At 40.8% G+C, this 12,320-nt stretch overlaps 1 protein-coding gene and 1 long non-coding RNA gene across 6 annotated transcripts in view; one reads left to right on the forward strand and one right to left on the reverse strand.

Moving 5' to 3' along the window:
* The window catches only part of LOC147022631 (uncharacterized), a 140,381-nt gene extending 137,378 nt beyond the window's left edge, over positions 1-3,003 (reverse strand). For 3 of the 4 annotated variants that reach the window (XR_015059826.1, XR_015059824.1, XR_015059823.1), the window contains exon 1: positions 2,682-2,924. This is a non-coding gene — a long non-coding RNA (uncharacterized LOC147022631). The other variant, XR_015059825.1, reaches the window with a different exon arrangement.
* A 215-nt stretch (positions 3,004-3,218) lies between these two features.
* Positions 3,219-12,320, forward strand: part of SPATA17 (spermatogenesis associated 17) — a 72,419-nt gene continuing 63,317 nt past the window's right edge. Inside the window, exons 1-2 of one of the 2 annotated variants that reach the window (XM_085887369.1) lie at positions 3,219-3,397; positions 8,729-8,818. In XM_085887369.1, the coding sequence (XP_085743495.1) occupies positions 3,318-3,397; positions 8,729-8,818 (170 nt within the window). In that variant the 5' untranslated portion in view covers positions 3,219-3,317. The remainder of the gene's footprint in view (positions 3,398-8,728; positions 8,819-12,320) is intronic. The other variant, XM_085887370.1, reaches the window with a different exon arrangement.

The following is a 12,320-nucleotide window of genomic DNA, read 5'->3' on the forward strand; positions in this document are numbered from 1 at the left end:
AGGTCAAAAGGTCAACATAGGCCAAAGGTAAGCAACTCAGGTGTAATTTCTAAAATCCTCAACTTTTCATCCGATTGACTTGAAATTTGAAGAGGATTTGCAGATCAAGTCACTGAATTCAACCACCAATTATTTTTGAGGTCAACATGGACCAAAAGGACAACATAGGCCGAATTTCTAAAATTGTCAATTTTCATCCGATTGACTTGATATTTGAAGGAGTTTTATATTTGGTCACTGAATTCAACCAGCCAATTATTTTTGAGGTCATATTTGTTTTTTGGATTTTTCAAGTATCGTGCTCTGCACGACATCATCTTCTTGTTTATTTCTTCATTTGAATTCATCCAAGTGTTGTGGTTAACATTGGTTCACAACATGTCATGGTCTATGACATAGTTAATTCCAAAACAATTGAGGATCCATTCACTTTCGGCCTCACTTTGTAGCAAATCAGTAAATTGTATTGAAAAAAGTGGAGTGTGGGGGAGAAAAGGGGAGAAAACGAGAAGTGAGCAATAGAGTGTATAACGAAGCGTGGAAATGGGAAAACATGGAAGATGAGAGTTTTTAAAGGGAATATAAAACAATGTAGGATTACATGCATGTGCACGTTTTCAGCATGTGTAAAGGTTGTGAAGGAGAGGGGGGAAGTAGAGGGGGAGAGGGAGTGGGAAAAAGGGGGAGAGAGGGGGTGGCAACCCCCCATAAATCACCTTTAAGGCTCAATTTTTTTAATGCCGTAAACAAACTTTGGTACATCCTCGGTGATGAATGCTGTGGTGAAGTTTCATCGAAATCATAAATGTATTTTCAGAGAAGTTGCAAGTATTTGCGGACGAATAGACTGACTGACGGACAGACAACGCGCCATCGCATAAGCTCCCTGGAAATCGTTTTAGGCAAGTTAAAAACAGCACCTGTAAACATGTATCGCTGTAATCAGTGTCGAGAAAACTTTCATTCACACAATCACGTGACCAGGTTCAGCAAAATGAACAAAATATCGATATTTGATGACGTCATTGACTGCTGCCACTGATCCAGATGAGCTTCAGGACCCGTGGTCCTATTTTTACTGAAATAACGAAGCACCTCTTTTAATCGCTTGCTCCACTTGCCAAGCGGCTGAGCGAGCGGCTTGCAAAGCGCTTAATGTGGAAGGACTGGCTTGGAAAGCGATAGCAAACTGCTTGCTAAGGGAACACATCATAGATAGTTCAGTAATCTGTTTTTTTTTTACCTCTCCTCCGATATCTCTGTCTCTCCGTCTCTCTCTCCCTCTCTCTCTATCTCTGCTCTCCAACCCTTCTCAGCTACACGAGGATGTAATTGCGTTCTTCTAGGAACCCCCTCCTGGTTAATGAAGCTCCCAAAATGCAGGCTTAATGAAAACCTCAACGCTTTTGTCCCTCTTTTATACCTTTTGTGTAACTTCTTGTTTAAAAAGTCCACTTTGTAAACTTTTGAATTCACATACAATGTCTCAAAACAATATCTGTCATGGTCAAGGCACTCACTCTTCATTTGGAGCCATCAATTGAGCAATCTGTGAATGAAACACATTGGTCTCTTCATTACGAACACGTGACCTTCTACATCTGACCTCTTGGTCCTTCTGAGCGGAGCCATGACATTGGGGTTCAATGTATATAATTTTCAGCAGAAAATATTTAGCGCTTTACGTGCTAATATTTAGCGCTTAATATTTAGTTAATATTTAGTCGTGAATATTTAGCGCTTTACGTGACTACGTCGCCAGAAAAAGCACCGAGAAATGCTTGAAAAGACACGAACAGAGTACCCAATTGACCCTATGCACTAAGCGAGTGACGTCACAGCGGAAGGTAAGACTCCGCTATATTGAGTGGCAAAAAATCATGGCGACCACGCACATGTCACGCGAACTTCTGGGCTATTTCCACGGATTAGATGATATTTCTAAGAAGAGGTAGTGTGAAAAACTGAAGCTGTGTGGTCTTAGAGAAGATCCTTAAATTATTTCACAGGATAAATGGACAACAGAAAGGAAATTTTGGCCTCAAATCGTTTTCCCTGAGATCTGTGTTTACCTTGTTGAAACGCCGGGTCCTTACACTCAAGCCAGCCTGAAAGCCTTCAAGAGTTTGGACGCTTACTCGTATTATGTCGCCGGGTTTGTTAGTGACATAATCTCGACGAAAGCTGACAAGAACTGTATTATCGTGAGGGCAAAGGTTAAGCCTGTTTTCTTTCATTTCACTATTATTGTATTATCGTTGTTGCTTGTTTTGTTCAGCAACCAGCGTCACTTTTTTTAACCTGACTGCTGCCACAAGTTAATTTCAAGTGAAGCTCTTGTCCAAATGCTGAGTTTGTAGAACATCTTCGTTCGTCAGTTTGCTTACAGATACATGATATTTTTTCCATGACAAACATCCGCTGTGATGCCACGCTGCTGTGGATATTTCCGAGTGATAGTTTTTTTTATGTATTATACATATCGATGTGACTTTCTGTAGTGAAACAACTCAGAAATGTGCTCGTTGCACAGCCGTTAGACAGGCGATGTAGCCTATCTCATTCTGTCAATAAAACAAGGGATATAATGCATTATAATGATACAAATCAGACAATATTTTATAACCACCAGCTATTTAATACCAACTACTGAAATAACGTATCAGAAATTAGTTACATACCGGAGACAAAATGAAGGCCGCACAACCAGTCATGCTCGCCAGGTCGCCATTTTTCTCTTCTCAGAACCGACATCCAAAGATTTCGTCGGTCTACTTCTGCGGGAAAGCGGTAAAACTGCACTCCAGAGCCTTTAGTATATATCGCTGAGTACATCCCCATTTGCAGAAAAAAAAAATCGCTTGCTTGGAAATAACGGTGTAGTTGAAGTGGAGACTATTGGTTGTTATGGACGCGGTAATACTTTCTTACCAGTCAATATGGCGGAGCAGCCACAGTCACGTGACCGATGACGTCATCTGAATAAGGCCGATACTCCCGGCGTTCCAAACATGCAGCATCTTCTTGTGACGCATACCTTTATTTGGGCGGTGTATAGGCAAGTTTCAGCTTTGCACACACACGCACACACAAAATAAATAACCCGGGTTTTGTGCAAAGGACTCGGAAGTGAAACCCGATTTCCCCGACCATGAACCAAGGACTTGTGACTGATGACAAGAGCGCTTTGTTTGAAGGCTTCACCAGTCACCACACTCCATGGTGACCGGTGTTCCAGCCCGCGCGTCGGGTCAAGGCCGCCGTGACGTCAGCAAAACGTCGCACGGTCTGCGCGAGTCTGTTGCTAGGCGACGTCAATGGGGCACAACATGGCGGACGTGGTTCGACTGCGTTCGCGCCCTTGCGTCTCTGGGCAAAAGTACATCGAGAGGAGACGGTTCGTGGGAAGCTTCGATGTTCTGTCCACGCACATTGATTGTAGACATTAATGTTGAACGTATTGTACGCGTGTATGAACTCGATGGACACAAACAAGGATAAATACGCAGACACGTGGGACAGACGTGTTGGACAGATTTGAGACATTAAATAGACACGTTTTCCTGATATGAGAGACATAGACATGGACTTGAAGTAAGAGATACAAATATGTGTTAGATTTTTATAACATCTCAGATGTTTCCGGGTTGTCCGTCCGTCCGTCCGTCCAGATTTTCGTTTACGCGACAATTCAAGAAGCAAATTGTAGAATTTCGTCAAACTTGGTACAAAGGTGAAGTAAGACAGGGCAATTAACTGATTAGATTTTGGGCCAGATGTGATAAAGGTCAAGGTCAAACTCTGAAATTTTCCTGTTTACGCCCTAACTTAAATATTGGACAGAATTTCATCAAACTTGGTACAAAGGTGAAGTAAGACAGGGCAATCAACTGATTAGATTTTGGGCCAGATGTGATAAAGGTCAAAGGTCAAGGTCAAACTCTGAAATTTTCCTGTTTACGCCCCAACTCTAGAAATATTGGACAGAATTTCATCAAACTTGGTACAAAGGTGAAGTAAGACAGGGCAATCAACTGATTAGATTTTGGGCCAGATGTGATAAAGGTCAAAGGTCAAGGTCAAACTCTGAAATTTTCCTGTTTACGCCCCAACTCTATAAATATTGGACAGAATTTCATCAAACTTGGTACAAAGGTGAAGTAAGACAGGGCAATTAAGTGATTAGATTTTGGGGCAGATGTGACAAAGGTTAAAGGTCAAGGTCAAACTCTGAAATTTTCCTGTTTACGCCCTAACTCAAATATTGGACAGAATTTCATCAAACTTGGTACAAAGGTGAAGTAAGACAGGGCAATTAAGTGATTAGATTTGGGGGAATAGTGATAAAGGTTAAAGGCAAGGTCAAACTCTGAAATTTTACTGTTTACGCCCTAACTCAAATATTGGACAGAATTTCATCAAACTTGGTACAAAGGTAAAGTAAGACAGGACAATCAACTGATTAGATTTTGGGCCAGATGTGATAAAGGTCAAAGGTCAAGGTCAAACTCTGAAATTTTCCTGTTTACGCCCTAACTCTAGAAATATTGGACAGAATTTCATCAAACTTGGTACAAAGGTGAAGTAAGACAGGGCAATTAAGTGATTAGATTTTGGGGAGATGTGATAAAGGTCAAAGGTCAAGGTCAAACTCTGAAATTTTACTGTTTACGCCCTAACTCTAGAAATATTGGACAGAATTTCATCAAACTTGGTACAAAGGTGAAGTAAGATAGGGCAATTAACTGATTAGATTTTGGGGCAGATGTGATAAAGTTCAAGGTCAAACTCTGAAATTTTCCTGTTTACGCCCTAACTCAAGAAATATTGGACAGAATTTCATCAAACTTGGTACAAAGGTGAAGTAAGACAGGGCAATTAAGTGATTAGATTTGGGGGAATAGTGATAAAGGTTAAAGGCAAGGTCAAACTCTGAAATTTTACTGTTTACGCCCTAACTCAAATATTGGACAGAATTTCATCAAACTTGGTACAAAGGTAAAGTAAGACAGGACAATCAACTGATTAGATTTTGGGCCAGATGTGATAAAGGTCAAAGGTCAAGGTCAAACTCTGAAATTTTCCTGTTTACGCCCTAACTCTAGAAATATTGGACAGAATTTCATCAAACTTGGTACAAAGGTGAAGTAAGACAGGGCAATTAAGTGATTAGATTTTGGGGCAGATGTGATAAAGGTCAAAGGTCAAGGTCAAACTCTGAAATTTTACTGTTTACGCCCTAACTCTAGAAATATTGGACAGAATTTCATCAAACTTGGTACAAAGGTGAAGTAAGATAGGGCAATTAACTGATTAGATTTTGGGGCAGATGTGATAAAGGTCAAGGTCAAACTCTGAAATTTTCCTGTTTACGCCCTAACTCATGAAATATTGGACAGAATTTCATCAAACTTGGTACAAAGGTAAAGTAAGACAGGGCAATTAACTGATTAGATTTTGGGCCAGATGAGATAAAGGTCAAAGGTCAAGGTCAAACTCTGAAATTTTACTGTTTATGCCCTAACTCTAGAAATATTGGACAGAATTTCATCAAACTTGGTACAAAGGTAAAGTTAGACAGGGCAATTAACTGATTAGATTTTGGCCCAGATGTGATAAAGGTCAAAGGTCAAGGTCAAACTGAAATTTTACTGTTTACGCCCTAACTCTAGAAATATTGGACAGAATTTCATCAAACTTGGTACAAAGGTGAAGTAAGACAGGGCAATTAAGTGATTAGATTTTGGGGCAGATGTGATAAAGGTTAAAGGTCAAGGTCAAACTCTGAAATTTTACTGTTTACGCGCTAACTCAAATATTGGACAGAATTTCATCAAACTTGGTACAAAGGTGAAGTAAGATAGGGCAATTAAGTGATTAGATTTTGGGGCAGATGTGATAAAGGTCAAAGGTCAAGGTCAAACTCTGAAATTTTCCTGTTTACACCCTAACTCAAGAAATATTGGACAGAATTTCATCAAACTTGGTACAAAGGTAAAGTAAGACAGGGCAATTAAGTGATTAGATTTTGGGCCAGATGTGATAAAGGTCAAAGGTCAAGGTCAAACTCTGAAATTTTACTGTTTATGCCCTAACTCTAGAAATATTGGACAGAATTTCATCAAACTTGGTACAATAGGTAAAGTTAGACAGGGCAATTAACTGATTAGATTTTGGGGCAGATGTGATAAAGGTCAAAGGTCAAGGTCAAACTGAAATTTTACTGTTTACGCCCAAACTCAAATATTGGACAGAATTTCATCAAACTTGGTACAAAGGTAAAGTAAGACAGGGCAATTAAGTGATTAGATTTTGGGCCAGATGTGATAAAGGTCAAAGGTCAAGGTCAAACTCTGAAATTTTACTGTTTATGCCTTAACTCAAGAAATATTGGACAGAATTTCATCAAACTTGGTACAAAGGTAAAGTTAGACAGGGCAATTAACTGATTAGATTTTGGGCTAGATGTGATAAAGGTCAAGGGTCAAATATGTCAATACTCAAGTGTTTGTGCAGGAGGGCAGAGGCATAACCGTTGACTGCTCGCAGTCGAATTACTCTAGTTTTTTATGATTTCAGGTTGTTGTACCGTGTCCTTCCTGGTCCTTTTAAATGGTGCGTTCCGGATCCGGATCAACAAAATATAATCAACCCTCCCCCCCCTCCCCTCCACCCCAATGTTTTTTCGTATTCATGATCGAGGCTTGTGGAAGAACTGGAGCAGAATGGAAATGAACAAAATTGAAAGTGAGAAACACTAACAGCAGAACAAGAGTGAGCGTGATCAAGGATGGGGTTGAGGGGGTGGAGGACACATGGGAGTGAATAAGCTGCACACAAGTTGAATGAAGCACAACAAGAGGAAGGGGAAGGTGGGCTGAAACAGAAAAGGAACAAACGAACAGGCAACGAACAAATTTTATTTATTCATGTGCAGCCTGTTGCTGCTTGGCTGCATCATTGCTGGGAGCACAGCTGTGCTGCTGATGCAGTTCCCCTTGTTCCAAGTTAGCCGGTGCTCATTTTGCCAACTTCAGAAGGATGGCAGGCTGAGTCAACCCACGTAGTGTTCATTCAACGAAGAGATATGGGCTTGAACTCGAGACCCGAAGATCTTGAGCCAGCCGCCCTAACCGTGAAGCCACACCAGGCTGAACGAACAAATGAAAAGAGATGAAGGAGAGAGAGAGGGAGTTTAGGGCGGGGGAGTAAATCGCAATAACCTCAAAAAGATAGTGCTTGGGAATGGGGTAATTTGGGGTAGAGGAGATCATGAGTATGAATGGGGGATGACCCATGGTCATGGTGAACAGCTGTCATGAATCCCTGGAGGGAGGAATTGGACTGAACTGATGAGTGAAGTTGCTTCCACATGTGAGAAAAAAGGGGGAACAAGTGAATGGAGATGAGCAGTGAGCCTGGATTTTGGGAGTTCAACAAGAAGATGGTAACTGGCAGACCATGTGCACCCTGCAGAAACCTCAGAGGGACAGAGCCAAGAGCAAGGCCAAAATGGAGGCGATAGAATACATAGAGGCCACCAACTCACCTGAGATGTGAAAGTAACAGGCCACACTCAGCTTCTTTGAGGGAGTTCCCATCGATTTTTGAGGGCCTTGCTTTCCACAGCATCAGGAGGGAAAGGTGTGAGGTAGGGGTACCAGCCCAAAGGGGAGAGCAGTACTCCTTTCGCCAAACCAATGCTATAAGTTCATATACAATACAACTCAGATATAAATATTTTTGTTCTTTAATATATGTGAAATATATATATATATATATATATATATATATATATATATATATATATATATATATAATTCCAGCAATGTGTGTGTCTGTCTGTCTGTGTCTGTGACCGCTGTTTCTCGACAACCACTGGTCCGATCTAATTGAAACTTGCCAGGTATATTGCTGGGGACCTGAGTATGTGCCTTTTCAAGGTTTGATATTAATCGGACAAGTGGTTCCCAAGTTATGGCAATTTATTTACCAAACCAATGACAGGACACGTTGCTGCGTAGGCATGGCCGTTGGGGAAGAGATCCTCAGCCGCGTTCCCCATTACGGGTTACAACGTACGGACTTCCGGATAGTGATGACACTGTATTCTAATAATTTCTCGATTTCTTATGCACATTTATAGATAAACACAATGCCCCAATCCAGTCATCGTTTACGAGAACGAAGGAACGGCCTGTGTGTTTGTTTGAAAGTTTTTTTTTTTGTTTTTTTTATTATTTTTTGGTTTGCACGTACGGCCACGCAAGTACGGCCACGCACGTACGTGCACGCGAGAGTGAAGGAATGGCCTGTGTGGTTGTTGTTTCTGGCACGCGGTTTGAACGTTTTTTTGTTTGTTTTTTTGCACGTACGGCCACGCACGTACGGCCACGTACGAGTATTTCAAAATATGTGGAGTGTGACGAGCACTCCGCCGATCCCCATTGGACACAATCCTACACCAAAACGTCACCTCCAACATATATATATATATATATATATATATATATATATATATATATATATATATATATATATATAATATATATATATATAAACATATCACCACTTTTACCACAATGGTGTATATTATACAATGTTGAAGGTGAGGATCACAACAATAACTTTTACAATCATGGCATGGCGTGTGCTCCCTGTGCAAGGGTACAGCTCATGGTGTGATCAGAAAACCGTCTTTACTGAACCTGTTTTGCATCGCATACAGACAGGAGGAACAAGACCGGAGGAAAGACATCTTGGCTGCGATCACAATTCAGACGTGGTTGAGGGGTCTCCGAGTTAGGGCCTATATGCGGTGAGCTGCCTTCATGGTTCCTTTTCCATCAGCACCTGTTTGTGGTTGTTGTTGCCCTCGCCAGAGGATAGATAGGGTATTGCATTGGGGTCCATTTGTCTGTTTGTTTGTTTGTCTGTTTGTTTGTCTGCACTGAACTTTAGAGTTTTTCTCCGCAACTGCTTATCACATTGAGACAAAATTTTCACCATGGGTGCAACTACTCATGTAGAATGTTTCAGTGATAATTATGACGTCATAGGACACATTGAATCAGTATGAAAAAATTTTATGGGTCATCTAGTGATAAAATTGTCCACAGAAAAAAAATTGATGGCATCATCGGTCACGTGATTCAGCAGCCATATTGTTGTTCTTTTTTAAACCTTCAAAAATCTTTTTCTTTGAAGTGGCTGAACAGATCGAGGCGAAACTTTACACGTATGACTGACTTTCCATGAGGAACAAGAAAAAGAGCAATTGGAGATTGCAGACCCTCACCACGTCTTCTTTTGAGTGGTGTATTTTTTAGGCTTTAGGTGAAATCCAATATGGCTGCCAACCATGTGACCTATGATATCATGTGTGTGAACCTTTTGTTCCTCATGGACAGGTGGTCATACGTGTAAAATTAGCCTTGATCTGTTCAGCCACTTCAGAGAAGAAGATTTTTGAAGGTTTTTTTTTTAACAATATGGCTGCCGAATCACGTGACTGATAACATCATGATTTTTTTTTCTATGGACCATTTTATCCCTAGATAACCCTCAAAAATGTTCATACTGATTGGATTCTACATATGGCATTCTGCATGTGCAATTATGACATCATAACGAGGGCACCTATGATGAAATAAAAAAAACACTCATTCCCCATGAGGAGTACTTGCCGTGTGCCAAGTTTCAATTTTTTCCTTGGTGCGGCTTCAGAGATATAGAGGTCCAACGTTTTTCCGTTTTTCCAATTTGGCTGCCACACCGCGTGACCTATGACGTCATAATTGTCAGTCAAACATTCTACATGAGTAGTCGCACCAATGGTGAAAATTTCATCTCAATCTGACAAGCGGTTGCGGAGAAAAACACGAAAGTTCTGTGCGGACAAACAAACAAACAGACAGACAGACTAATTGACCCAAATGCAATACCCTCTCCTCTGGCAAGGATAACAAAAGGTTTTCACATATGACAACATCGGTCACATGGTTTGGTAGTCATATGGGATTTACCCTAAAACCGATAAAAAAATCTTCTCCAGAATGGCTGGACAGATTGAGATGGAACGTCACACAAATTTTCCCAAGCCATGGGTGTCAAAGTTTGTTAAGGAATAATTAATTGGTTACATGGTATGGCAGCCATATTGGAGTTAAGAAAAATTTAAAATAATGTTTTCTCTGGAACTGCTTAAGCAATCGATGTAAAATTTTTCACAATTATAATCTCGCAATGATGGAATACATTTTTTTAAATTTCAACTTGATTGGACGCATGGTCTGGCAGTCAGAATTATTTGATATTTTTCATCTGGATTATTGTATTTATTTATTTTTGATGATGCTCACTTGGCTGTGCTTGGATGGGTTTGAGGGTGGAGGAGTAACAGCTAAAATGCTAATCCCATCCATGTTCCTCCTGATGACTTCATCGTTTCTTTTTTTGCTTGTTTGAGTTCCTTCTGATTACTCCAATGCAGGACTGTACCTATTTGTTCTTCTATTTGATTTGAATTGAATTTATTTTAATCCCATTCTAAACTCATTTGAATAATAATAAATGTCATGGGTCAGGGTCAGGTGTCCAATCCAAGCAGGGTTGCATCAAAGTGGGACATCTTGGTACTCAGTCATCACTGCTAGCAGTTCTGTTCTGTTCTAGCATATGGCAGCTTTTGGCTGCCAGGTAGCCTTTATATTTCTTGGAGCGTGACTCTGCCACTGATGCTGTTCCCCTCTACCAGTACACAGGTACCCATTTTGCCAACCTCAGAAGGATGACAGGCTGAATCGACCCTCCCTGGTGTTAATTCAGCAGCCAACAGGGCTCAAACTCAGGACGCTATGATCCCAAGTCAGCCAACCTAACCACTAAGCCAACAACAGGCTTACTGCCAGCAGTTATAAAGTGTCAGTTCTAATTATGTCTTATTAATTCAGTAGCACACCAGTTCACAAATGCCACACAAAATACACCACACAAAACTGTACAAACACCACACAAAATAAGTCCTGGTGAGGGTCTGCAATCTCTGATTGCTCTTTTTACCTCTGACACCAAAGGTGAAGGAGGTTATGATTTCACCAGTCTGCTTTTGTTTTTCTGTCTGTCTGTCTGTCTGTGTGGAGGATATCTCAAAAAGTTGTAGACGGATCCGGATGAAATTTGGTGGGAAGGTTGAGTGTGTGACAAGGATGAACTGATTCGATTTTGGTGAAGATCAGGATCCGGATCCACATCTGTAATTTAAGTGATTCTTCACCATTGAGAGACAGGAATAAACTAATATATAGCACGATATTGCAAAAAGTTGTGGATGGATTCGGACAAAACTTGGTGGACATGTTGAGTGTGAGACAAGGAAGAATTGATTCAATTTTTGGTGAAGATCCCATTCTGGATCTGGATACAAGAGTTATTTAATTTTTAAAGTGATTGTTTACCATTCAGAGACAGGGCCAAAAACGATGTATAGCATGGTATTTCAAAAATGTATTGGGCCCGATATGTTCTCGTGGATCATGCATTGTGGAGCGGAGGTATGCGCTCTACCGAGTGCCGTTCTAGTTTGTTGTTGTTTTCTTTCAAATAGCTTCGTCATTACTTGGTCGGTGGTGTTCTATGTACCATACCCATGCTTCATTCACACGAGGTAAAGTGCCCGTCTGTGATGGGCAGGAAAAGTCACTGAAGTGCTATTCTTCTGAAACAGCTCATATTACCATGTTCTATGATAGTTGCGTTGTTTTACTAGCATGGCACTTGGTAGATCACATACGTTCGCCAGGCTGAACAGTTTGTTTTGTATCCCACAAATAGGTCGGATCTGGATCTTCACCAAAATGTAATCAATTAGTCCTTGTCAGACACCCAACCTCTCCACGAAGTTTTATCCGAATCCGTCCACAACATTTTGAAATTTCATCCTGCATATCACTCTTGACTTCCTGTCCCAGTCATACACCTGCTGCAGCGATAAACATGCGTCACCATGTTGCATCTTCATTCGGTGATGGATTTAATTGGGATTCCCACCCTCACTTTCCAAGAAACGGATGACAGAACGTTGCTCTCCATGGTGCATGCTTCTAAGGGAGCTGCCATCTTGGAACTGCTCCACTGATGTCATATGCTAAATGTTGCCAGATCTAAAAACAGGCAAAACCTGACTCTTACCAATAGTTATAACAAATGTCATCTATAACTACACATATTGCATTGTCAAACTTATATCGCCATTTTAAGGTTACTTATTGACTGCTCTTTGTGGATCGAAGGAGAACGTGCTAGTGAAGAGGAAGAAGGGG

Source organism: Eptatretus burgeri, chromosome 7 (genome assembly GCF_056783735.1).
Source record: "Eptatretus burgeri isolate ZD-2024b chromosome 7, Ebu_testis_v1, whole genome shotgun sequence".
In the NCBI taxonomy this organism is placed as follows: domain Eukaryota; kingdom Metazoa; phylum Chordata; class Myxini; order Myxiniformes; family Myxinidae; genus Eptatretus; species Eptatretus burgeri.